We start from the raw sequence: 12,330 nt of genomic DNA, 5'->3' as shown, positions 1-12,330 counted from the left end.
ACATAAATGTGTGTTGGCATTGTGTGAACACAACAACCCTACAATGAAATTCTCTTTTTAATGTGACGTCACGCAAACAAAGCTCCGCCCACGGCCACTGACTGACTGGTTAATCTTACCCAAAAGCTTTTCTATATAACCCTATTTACACAGCACTTTGGTCCCAGAAAATTTCTGTAAAATTGGCATAGAGGCTTCTGTGTGAACACAAACGCGTCCCGTAAATGTTCTGGGATCGTTCCCGTAAAGGGGACCTAGTAACATTGCCGTAACATACACGGAAAGCATTATGTGTGAACAAGATGCAAAAACGATGCAGTGAGGGGGCACGTGCCTTAGTGAGGACGAGCGTGTCATCGCAACCAGAAGTTAGGGTTCAGCTCTTTGACACAGGGATTTAAACGCAGATTAACATTTACAACTATAGAAATGTCGGCAAATAGGACTGAAGGAGAGATAAGGTAGCTTGTTATCTGCGCTGAAGTTCGGCGCATTACATGCTACTTATGATCTTGTCATAAACTGAAATGGACGCGTGTGGTTTCTCTCGAGAGAAATCACAGATAATAAGCAAACTTCAGACGCTGTGAAAAAAAGGCATCCCGTGTCTTTATAGGATCTTTATGGTATGTGTGTGAATCATCAAATCACCAAAAATCAAACAATCCCGGACAAATCCCAGACACATTTTACCTGAATATTCCGTAATCTCTGTGAAAAGGGCTAATGTGTTTGTTAGCACGCGGTTGCGCTAATGTGGCTTAAGATTCTACTGTCTCAGACTGTATTCAAAAGAATCACATCTATTTTTAACCAAAAGCGCTCACTGTCTATGTTGCTAAGGGAGTAAGGAGCTGTGGCTTATTTGCATTTAAAGGTACACATGAACAAAGCACTTTTTGCTACCCAATAGGTGGATTTTGGACATGCTACTGTATAACAAATGACACTTTTAAAAATGATGAATTTTGCTCATGGCCTCACAAATATTATCATTCATACAGCCCTGTGTTACATCTAGCCTCCGTTTCCCTTCACTGTTGACAGTAAAAAAAAACTGTTTCAAGGTATAGTTTCAACAGTAGGAGGAAATGTCATAAAAGGCTGACCCTGTGACTTAAGCGACATACTGTGAGATAAGCAGTGAGTCTATAGCTCACATTTTTATGACAAACACACCCAGATCAACATTCTGCTTTCCTTCATGTCTCGTTCAGGCAGTGATAATACTTGATTAGATGCTGTAGCTTGACAGACAGAATAAATGTTGGTTTTTATGCTCAAAGCCTTTCGCATCAAAGACTAGGTGTCTGGATGCTGCTATTATAACATCAAGTGATAATGTGCATGACTCTGTAAAAGACCTTTAATGTTGTGTTATATAGAGATATGAGAGACCGCTTTATACAAGGTAACTATTTTTGGAGACATTTTTAACCCATCTTAAATCAAAGTGGCTGTAATTATTTGAAAAAGCCTAAAATAATGTCAAGAAGACATTCCAAGCGCTTAGGATGTCTAGGTGAAATTCCTCTATACTTATAAGTTTTGACTAAAAATATACATGTTTAAAACATATTTTAAAATGTTTCAATTTGTCTCAGAGTGACAAAAAATGAAAATAAAGTAAAATGTGTTCCATGCATGTGGCCCTTTTTTCTAGGTTTTGATCCCAGAAAACACTATTAAACAAATAACTGTATATATAATTATATAATGCACTATAAGACTCTTTAAATTAATGCATTTGCCAAATGCAAAAATGTAATGTAAAAAATGGTATTATTAATAAAAAAATGTGATTTTTTATAACTTTAAGGTCCAAAAGTACATATAGCAAAATAAGATAGGTAGAGGTGTATCACTAACAATTGATGGATAACTACTGAGCCCCTAAGGTGACATTGGAGTAAAAAAAATCTAAAGTTTAGTTTCATGTGCGCACGTGAAACTATGGCGTGCGCGCGTGAAATCGATAGTTTCACGTGCGCACGTGAAACTAAACTTTATTTAAATTTTGCTCCATGTCCCCTTAGGGGCTCCGTATAACTAACTGATTGCTAAACAAAGATTGTAAATGGACACAAATATTTAGTGATACACCGATGTATCGGCCGCCGATATTTATCGGCCGATTTTTGAACATGACCGATTGTTTATTAATTAACCACATAAAGGAAATGAGTTGCATGTCTGTTGTTCAATTAAAATGATTGGTGTGCACTATACTTAAGCACCGACTGAAAACCTTTGTTGAGTTGTCTCAAATGTCCTGGACAATAAAAGAAACAAACTGCACTGTAGTGGGGGAAAAGAAGTCCAACTTTTTTTGAAGTGGCAATATTTATACTCTGTTTAACCCTTGTGTGGTGTTCATATTTCTGTTACTTATACAATGTTTGTGGGTCTAGTGGACCCAGAGCATTATTAGTATCTTAAACCAATGCAGTCACACAAATAATATTATGTATATCGGTGCATCCCTACAAATATTATCTGTAAATGGACATTGAAAATCCAGCTCATAGCATGGCCTAAGTGGATTGTGAATTATGAGACTCGTTATGTAAACTCTCAAAAAAAAGAAACAAGGAGAGTAAACAAGCTGTCACTGATAGGCGGTACCTTTTCAAAAACACATTTACACATTTGTACTAAAAGAGTGTATGTTAGTAGAGGTAATATGGATTAATAAAGGTAATATAATAATAAAGGTCCATATTGGTACCTCACATGTAACTATTTGTACCGGGTACAGTCCCAGTGACAGCTTTTGCGACATGTTCTCACTCCCAAAACATACTGATGTTTGTTCAGCACCCTTCGGCATTACTTCTAAACGCACAGGGTACCCTCTGGCATCCTTTTTATAAAGGCTTATCCGTCAGATCAACACACCAACACTTTGTACCTTTGTAAATTTCAAGTAGTAATTCATCAGAAGTGATCTTTCAACAGTTAATGTTGTAAACAATCTCTTTCAATCATGACAAAAACCTAAAATTTTAAATTTTTTCTAAATTGACTATGGCATTTGAGCAGTAAGTCTACAACCAGCAGTACAACCACCTGCTGCAATTGGCTTTTTAAAGCACAGTTCAGAAAAGCAAGTAAGTACCAATTTAGTGAAAAAGCACATACAGTATTTTAAGGAAACCACAGCCGCCTCTATTATAGGTTTAGCTTAACTTTAGCCTGCGGGCAATTTTATTTCTGCCAAAGCGTACACAGGCACGCCATCTGTCTGAAGTTTTAAACAAGAAAAAAATCCTTTGCAATGTAGAGTTATTTCTTTGTCATATATTAGAGGAAAGCCTATGTATAGAATGAACTTTGCATTTGTCATATTGGTACAGACAATGTTTCTCTGCAAGTAGTCATGTTCAGAAATGCAGATTCTATTTACTTTTTGACAAATCATCGAACCCCTCATAAAACATTACACATTCTAATAAGTGTCATGGCGTGTTGCCATATGAGATAATTACTGGGATGAGGTCACACAATGCAAAATTCTCAAATTCTAGATTCTACAATGTAAAACAGTGGTTCTCCACCTTTTTCAGCCTGCGGCCCCCTTGTGTAAGGTGTATCCCTTTGTGCCCCCCCCCCAAAAAAAATATGGCATAAAACATTTTAAAACATAAAATTTGAATTAAACAAAACATATTCAATTATACCATGTAGTGCTGTTAGTTAGTAGCCTTATTTCTCTGAGGTTTAATGACACAGAATTTATGATACATTTAAATATTTAATAAAATGACACAAAATTGGACACCCTGGTCCCCAGATTGAGAACCGCTGCTGTAAAAGTGAAAGTTGGATTAACTTAAAACATTACTTATTATTTTTTCAACAAAAAATTTCTCACTTTAAGTTAAAAACTTTTTTAGATGTGACCAAATTTTTTTCACCACACATTTTTCACTTAAAATGAGAACATTTAAGTTTGTCAAGATAACATTTTTTTTTAAGTCAATCCCCCTTTAATTTTTTGTGTAAAACTCTAAATAAATTATTGTTGAACTATACTGAACAATATCATTGGGTGATGATTACCAAATAATTGTGATTTATTTTTTATTTTTTTCGGTATTCTAAAGAAACCGCATTTGGCATAGGGTGTGCCTAAGCGTTTGGGAAGAGTTTTAACCACAATTGGTGGCCTGCTTTGGTCCATGACAACCTCATATCATTACATGCAAGGCCATGAAAATATGTACCCAGCTCAGACAGAGCTGACAAAGCAGCAAGATAAATTCGAAATCCATAATTCATGATATTACATAACTAATAGGATACATTTACATTTACGCATTTGGCTTTTTACTAAAAGCGATATTTAGTGCATTCAGGTTATACATTTTTCATACATTTTTTTTATGTTTCTTGAGAATCGAACCCACAACCTTAGCATTTCTAATAAAATACAACTATCAATTGAGGTTCAGGAACACCATTTAAAAAGGTCCTATTATAAACCATTGGTTTATACCTTTGAGGTATAAATATGCATTCTTTAGGTACAAAAGTGTGAACTTTTTAAAAGGATACCGCCCCAGCTTTTGTACCATATATAACAATGTATATATTACACAATTTTCTTTATATGAATGCATGTATATACATCATTATGGATTTATGTCTAGATGAGCCACCATTAGACAACAGCTTACACACATCTGTCGAACAATGTTTTTAGTTTAAATCAATTTTTTTCTAAAAATCATCCAGAGCTTAAGATGAACTCATAGGTAACTACAATAATTTCACTCATCGCAAGTATTTATGCGTAGTTTCACAAACAGATAGACTGTCACTCTGCACCTGTCCTGGCAGTTTAGTAAGTAAGCAGGTTACTCACCGGTCTTTACATCTTGGCACGTGATCAGTAACACCTGGGCCAAACAGATTCCCAGCCATACAGATATCCTGAGGTGAGGAACCACAGTCATTTCTTCAACAGGCAGCTCGGGCCTTGCCCGTGCCTTCCAGAGGAGGTAGAGAGTTTAAAAATCACAGCTTAGCATTCACTCCACAAGATGCCCACTCTACCCAAGAGCGCTGCTGCCAACCTCTGCACAGGCCGTATGAAAACTCAAGGGAGCATGTGAACCTCCGCCCTGTGGTTCTTCCTTCCAGCCTCTCATCTAGCTACACCAAAAATAACTATAGTCTCTAGTCTTCTTTAACATGATGATGGACGTGAAGGTGAATGTTTCATGAATCACTGGAATAACAAAGATTAATAAAAGAAATCATGTACTTAAATAACAGTAATAAAACTTGATTTAAGGCCTTTTTTACTAATATTTCCAAAAAGTTCTTTTCAGCAATAATTAAAACAGTTAAACTGTTATTAAAGCCAAAACAGCTGACATGACAAATGTCAAGTAAAAATAGAGCAGGTCAAATTGGCTAACAGAATTTCTGCCATATGCCTGTGCTTCTAGTGACAGCTACAACAATATAGCATTTTTGAATTTTTACCTTAGAAATAAAAATATGACAAGATTCTGGGATTCTGACTGCTTGGAAGATGAAACTCACAAAAAATAAATCCAGTTCAGGTTTATATTGTGTTTAAGACAGATAACAAAACATTCAATTCAGATATTATGAGATTTAGCCCTTCATTGTTTGACAACTACCCCTCTTTACCTCTCTTTTAAAATGTTCACCACCTGATATGTACACAGAGTATACGTTACTAATGAATGCATAAATTGACATGGCCATTTGTTAAGCTGGAAAACATAAATTAGTCATCACCCTCATTAAAATTCATGAGTTGAAAACGCATTATCGGATAATCCTAATGTTTTTTTTCATGTAATGAAATAAATGAAGGTCATTATCACAGTAATATTAAAGTCTGTGTAAAGTCATTTCAGAAATTTGTTTCTGAACAATTATAAATGCTAGAAATGTATTGACGAAACACATTACAAAGACACATTTTTTCTCCATTTCTGAGTTTAGGATTATTTGGGCGGGGCTAAAGCGGTTGCTTGATGATGCACTTGAGCCACCGAACATGGCCCCGCCCCTAATACAATCGCGAGCATCGATGTTTCAAAAGTTGAGAGAGACGGCGGCTTTCCCGCGAGTGGGCGTGGTTTCAGTGCTGACAGCGGACACGCCCCCAGCGTTTGAGAGCACAGAATGCTGATATTTTTCCCAGATTTTGATAACTTATTTTATTTACATGTCGTTTTTTTACCTTTAAATTCGGCTGTGGTGTGACAATCGGAGAAAATCGTTTTTCACTCACAGACTATAAATGTGTCAAAGTAAATTACTAAAAATGTTAACTGTACAGTAGGCTATAATGCAAAAATTTATTCATAAAAGAAATAGTATGTATACTATAAAGGAACCTGCAAAGCATCTGACCGGTCACTCATAATCTCATAATCTTTCGACAATCCAAATCGAAAAGGCAAATTACTTAAACACATAGGCTAAAGGCTGTAAGTCTTGTTTTCCTCTTATTCATGTTCACCTCTCTTACAGTAGTTTCTTCTGTTCTAAATAAGCAAACAATTTCCCACCTTATCGTCATAATTGCCTGACTAACACAGTTTCCTCAGGGATGTTTTTGGCTCGCATCACAATGTATGACTATGTGTACAGACTGTGTTTTTCTCACTTAAAACAACTTTTCACAAAAGCTCTTTTTTACTATTAATGTTTTACCGATGTGTCTTCAACAGTAGCCAACTGACTTCAGTTCTCTCCACCCTTCAGTGAACATAAGAGGCTACATGAGGTCATGACTGAGTTAGTCGTTCCGTAAATATATTTAGTCAAAAGAACCTTGTAGACTGAAGAATAAACTAATTCTTAGTAAATGGTACCGTGGCATGGGCTTTGTTAGTGTGACCCTCTTGGTTTGGTTATAAAGTCAGAAATAACTTTAATAGTAATAATAAAAATGATAATAACAACAATAAGTATTATTATATTAAAAATATTAGTTAACACATAATTTTCACAAAACTTTTTTTACTTAACTATATTTTTTTACTTGAATTAACTCTTAAAAATTTTAAGGCAGGTAACTTAAAATTTTAAGTTGAACTAGCAAATCTTTTTTTACACTGTATAAACTTGTGACTATTATAGGTCAATATTACAACTTGGCCAGAATAATTCTAATAACATATATGTAATGGTGTCAGTCCTGAACTCGAAAAGAAACAGCACCACTACAACAACAACATTACCCGTAGAGAACACCCTGATCAACTTACAGCCTCTTCATTATTTATGAACAGCATGGACAAACCTGAGCAGGTAGCACCTCTGCAATCTCATTTGGCTTGGAATAGGCCAGGATGTTACCATGGCCAAAAGCGTCTGGAATTTAAACAAACCGTGAGGTTGAATTAATCTGCAGTAATGTTTGCAGCAGCAACTAAGAATTTTGTGAAGCAGGTGGGGGACACGGGTCGACTAATCCCTGTTCCGAGCTTGAGTGAGGCGGACCGATACCAACCCCTCAGTCTGGTGACGAGAAAGAAAAGACGACATTTTTGGAAAAAGACAAAATATGCCTCGACCCCATTCTCACTTAAAGACATCCTCGTGGGAGAAAAGGAGATCACCGCAGGTGAGTTCGAAACTTGACAAAAGGGCACTTTAAGGGACGTTAACATTATATTGGGAAATTAGGGATGCACCAATATATCGGCCAAGGGGCTGTTAAATGCTTTATTCTGATTGGGTGTTGATAATTTTTTCTTTATACCACGTGTCTGTTCAATGCTGTATTCTGATAGGTTGAGAAATGTTCCACGGGTATGCATTATTTTTTAATAACCACACACCTAACTTGTCAAATGTATTAAAAATATGGCACCAGAGCAATGTTTGTGGTAACCGTGGTATAAGCGGAATAATTGACTCCGGTTCGAGTCGTGCCGCATTACCACCTTGGGTGTGCATTATTTTCTTATAATTCAATGGCCCGTCATCAATTATTCCTTATGTAAAACACATCGAACCTGTCAAATGTTTTCAAATAACCACCAGAGCAATTTCTTTGGTAACCGTGGCATAAGCTGAATAATGGCATTTAAGGGATATTGTATTCATATAAACTTATTAGACAGATTTATTTATTTTTTACCACAGAAATAATTTCAGGGACATGAAATATTAAATTATGATTTTCAAATGTTTTCAGTGTGTATCAGTTCTTTTTGAAAATGTTCATCTCATTTTAACAAAACCATGATAATACTGATAACCGTGATAACTTTGGTCACTATAATCATGATATGAAATCTTCATACCGTCCCATCCCTAAGTGCATCCCTATTTTATTACCCTTTCCTTTTTTGACAGGGGTCTCCTCTTATCAGCTCCTTAACTATGAAGACAAGTCTGATGTGGCACTAAATGGTCGTCTGGGTAACCATTTGATGCACGACGTGGGCGTCAACGTGAGTGGTTCAGATTCAGTGGCAGTAAAAGCTTCCTTTGGAATCGTGACCAAGCATGAGGTCGAGGTTCCCACTTTATTGAGGGAACTCAACTCAAGGTGAAGAAAACTGAGTATATGGTTGGATGTAGAGAGAAACAAATCTTATGAATGTCTGTTAAGTCTTTTGAATACTTTCCTCTTACTTCTATCAGGAAAGTTGACCTGGATCACTGCTTGATCCGTCAATCCAGAGAAAGTGGGCGGACTGTCCTGTGTGTTGTCATGGAGAGCATCCGCACTACACGACAATGCTCTCTCACGGTCCACGCTGGAATGCGTGGAACCACCATGAGGGTAAACAAACAGGCTATTTGTGACCCTATAGCTACTGTAAAAAAAGATTTGTTGGTTCAACTAAAAAAAACTAAGTTACCTGGTTGCCTTAATTTTTTCAGCTTTGACAACTTTTTTGAATCTACTAATATTTAAATTGACTGAACTAAACATTTTAAGGCAACCAGGTAACTTTTTTAAGTTGGACCAACAAATCTTTTTTTACGGTGTGTGGCTTAATAAGCTTTCATTTTAATCGTAAACATGGTCTTGCTTCTTTACGTAGGATTTGTTTATATAACAGTAAATTAGACTGTGGTTTTTTGCAGTTATCTTATACTCTCTATTATACCACTCAGTTTCAGATAGATGACGGTCGAAATCCTAAGGGTCGAGATAAAGCCATTGTTATTCCAGCCCACACAACCATAGCATTCAGTGTGTTTGAGCTCTATGTTCGTCTAGATGGACGACTTGGTATGTACTATGTTGTTACTTGTATATATTGATCATTTCAATCATAATTGTCTTATTTACATTATACTAAACTGCCTTTATTGCTTTACCCATTGGGCTTTGCTACATGTTGAACCAGACATATGTGTAGCACCAGAGTCAGTGGGAGGGTTCGAGAGGGAACAAATACGTGAGCAGCTGGGAGGATTCATTGGGCGCTTTTCCGTGGGAAGACTCCGGAGATTCCTGTCAGGAATCATCTATGGGAATCCTTTCAGAGCAGGTGAGATTATGATCCTACACCTGCTCTTTAGTTTCATTTAAATCAACTAAAAACAATGAACAATTGTGAAAATTAAAAAAAAAATGTATTAAACCGTCTGGTGTTTTGCTGTTTAGTCATTGTGTATGTTATAATGGTCAAATTCTTGACATTGCTCTTGATTTTTGTACTTGCTAGATGACAGAACATTTGAGGAGCTCACACATTCTGACATGTACATGGATGACGTCATGACCCTACGAGACGACTACTACGAGAAGGCCGCCAGCATGACTGACCTGTCCACCTCTTACCTGAGGGAGGAAAAGCACACGCGTGTGAATCTTCTCAACCATAACATACCAAAAGGGCCATGCGCCCTGTGCGGCATGGGGCAACAGAGGCGTGAAACTGTCTATGGCTGTCTTGAGTGTTCCTCAGGGGGAAATAAATACGTCCGTCTACACGCCGTACCATGTTTTGACCTCTGGCACAAAACCGTGAGGTGATGAATGGCTTGAAGGAACTCCTAGAGAAATATTATGAGGGGGACTTGCTCATGTTACATCCTGCCATCTAGGAAAGCAAGAATGTGATACGTTAATATGGAATTTGGTTGCAAATTATTATTTTTTAAATGATTTGTTTGATTGATTTAGATTTACTTTGGCATTATGAGAGTTCAGCTTGTTTGCTGACTATAGTAGTTGGAAAATGGCAATAATGCACATAATATAGGCTAGTAAGATACATACATGCAGGGATTAACCTCAGACGCTAAACATGACTATCAATGGTGCTAAACTGTACAATGTTTACATGTTATCCACATCTTTACATTTTAATCCTAAAGTCAATTTATTTAAGTTTTTAGAAGGACTCATGCACATAGATGGGCAAGATAGATAAAATAGCAAGGAGTGATACTCTTTTACATTATACGAGGACCAGCTGCTAAGTTCTCGAACACACACAACCTGAATAATTCAGGGATATCAATAAATTATCCTGTAGGTCACATGATGACACAACAGAAATTGCAGAATGTACAGGTGTCCACTGTGAAACACCACGTTTCTGTTTTCAAGATTACAATTGTGCACTTATTTGAGACCAGTAGTCAGAGCCGTGTAATAGATGGAAAAGTACATTACTTGAATGTAGGCCTATCGCATTTGGGTCAATAGTACAGATTAAATGATGTCTCTGCAAATGTGTGATATCTGCTATGGTTTGTCTGGTCTACCATCAGTTTTTTATTTACATTTTACGTTTCTAATAAAAAAGACTGTGAAAATTGTGATTACTGATACAAAAAAGTGCAGGTTTTAAAAGTATATGAGATGTTGTAATCGTAAACTGTGAGCATTACTTTACAATCTTTATCTTTTATATATCGACTTCATTATGATAATGTCGGTCTTCTCTACTTCACCAATCCCAGGAAGCAAACTGTTGCCTACAATCTGTTTGTTTGTTGTAGGCCAAGAAAACCGATTTACGATTTACCTCGGAAGGCTTTTCTTGTTTCATTGGCAGGTGTTGTTTGAGTGATATTTACTGCCACCTGCAGACTTTAGGGACCCTTGATGCGAGTCCACAAGGGTGCACCGGAGTCATATTATGGGACAGACTTGAGCACTAAGCCGGAAATAGGAAGAGAAATTGCACATCAGTGTGAACTCCTCCCTTCCGTCTTTTGATTGCTCTTTCGTAAGGACTTCTGGGTTGATAAAGTGCAAGAAGCCTGCATCAGTGTGGGCTTCGCCGAAGACGCTGATGAGGGGTGCTGATGAGCACACTTCGGAGAGTAAAGATGACAGATGGTACACCCTACAGCAGCGTTCCCCAAATCTTACCCTTGAGGGCTGGAGCACTACAGAGTTTAGGTCCAACCCTAATCAAACTTACCCACCTGTGATTGTCTAGTGAACATGAAGACTTTGGCTGTTTCTCAATATGCGTTCTTCAGCGATCTTGCGTCCTTGCTCTACGTCATCATCGCACACATCTCAATTCTCACAGGTGCGTTCTGTGTTCTCGCGGCCTTCTGAGTTCGTTCTTCCAAGGTCGCCTGGCAAGACCAGTCTCCACGAGAACGCAAGTCCGTTCTTTGCTTTCTTAGAATTGAGAAACAGCCTATGATTAGCTTGCTCAGGTGTGTTTAATCAGGGTTGGAACTAAACTCTGCAATGCACCGGCCCTCCAGGGTAAGATTTGGGGAACCCTGCCCTACAGTCTCACAGAATAAGCAAGCATGTGAGGCCACCAGACCGAAAGTCCACATGAAGTGCGCCATTTGGGACAGAGCTAACGATGATGGGATACGCATAGCCTTGAATTCTGCTTCGAAACGCTATTCAAGAGTTTGGCCCTGTCTTAAACGGCACACTCCGGACTAAGGGTGTCACGATTTCGATTTTAAATTGATCGAAATTAAGTCACAACCTTGAACTTCGAATTAAAAAATGGGATCGTCGATGTTTCCAAGCGGGGGGGGGGGGGGGGACCTCTCAGAGATTTATATTTTAAACACAAGGGATGTATTGCTACAATTTCTTGAAATGCATATGATAAACAGGATTACTACCTAGTGGTCTGACTTCGGACAGAGCACAGCTCTCTGCACGTGCGCGAGAGTGGCGCCAAGATGCAGCAGGTAATATTTTTAACAAAAGGGATAGTTTGCCTCAGCTCACAGGAACCGAATAAAACTGAACAAATACATAAGGATTACTATTTTAGTTTGTTTAGGGTTCGGACAGATGCGAGAGCATGTGCACGTGAGACAGAGAGAAGCGCAGCAGCTTATGACATGCTTGATTTATCTTTAGATGCTAGGAGT

At 37.7% G+C, this 12,330-nt stretch overlaps 2 protein-coding genes across 3 annotated transcripts in view; one reads left to right on the top strand and one right to left on the bottom strand.

The window, feature by feature from the left end:
- The window catches only part of col5a2b (collagen, type V, alpha 2b), a 28,707-nt gene extending 23,574 nt beyond the window's left edge, over positions 1-5,133 (bottom strand). Inside the window, exon 1 of the mRNA XM_065240223.2 lies at positions 4,868-5,133. Within this exon, the coding sequence (XP_065096295.1) occupies positions 4,868-4,958 (91 nt within the window). The 5' untranslated portion in view covers positions 4,959-5,133. The remainder of the gene's footprint in view (positions 1-4,867) is intronic.
- A 2,274-nt stretch (positions 5,134-7,407) lies between these two features.
- Positions 7,408-9,994, top strand: pjvk (pejvakin). 2 transcript variants are annotated; one of them, XM_065240338.1, is made up of 6 exons: positions 7,408-7,618; positions 8,356-8,551; positions 8,647-8,788; positions 9,127-9,244; positions 9,363-9,506; positions 9,684-9,994. In XM_065240338.1, the coding sequence occupies exons 1-6, from the start codon at positions 7,408-7,410 to the stop codon at positions 9,992-9,994; spliced, it is 1,122 nt and encodes a 373-aa protein (XP_065096410.1). The 2 variants fall into 2 exon arrangements, with proteins under 2 accessions (XP_065096410.1, XP_065096412.1); XM_065240340.1 differs by lacking the exon at positions 9,363-9,506.
- The last annotated feature ends 2,336 nt before the right edge of the window (positions 9,995-12,330 follow it).

The sequence above is a fragment of the Paramisgurnus dabryanus genome, chromosome 7 (genome assembly GCF_030506205.2).
Source record: "Paramisgurnus dabryanus chromosome 7, PD_genome_1.1, whole genome shotgun sequence".
NCBI lineage: Eukaryota > Metazoa > Chordata > Actinopteri > Cypriniformes > Cobitidae > Paramisgurnus > Paramisgurnus dabryanus.
The sequence above is the reverse complement of the archived record's forward strand: the minus strand, read 5'-3'. Positions and strand labels throughout refer to the sequence as shown.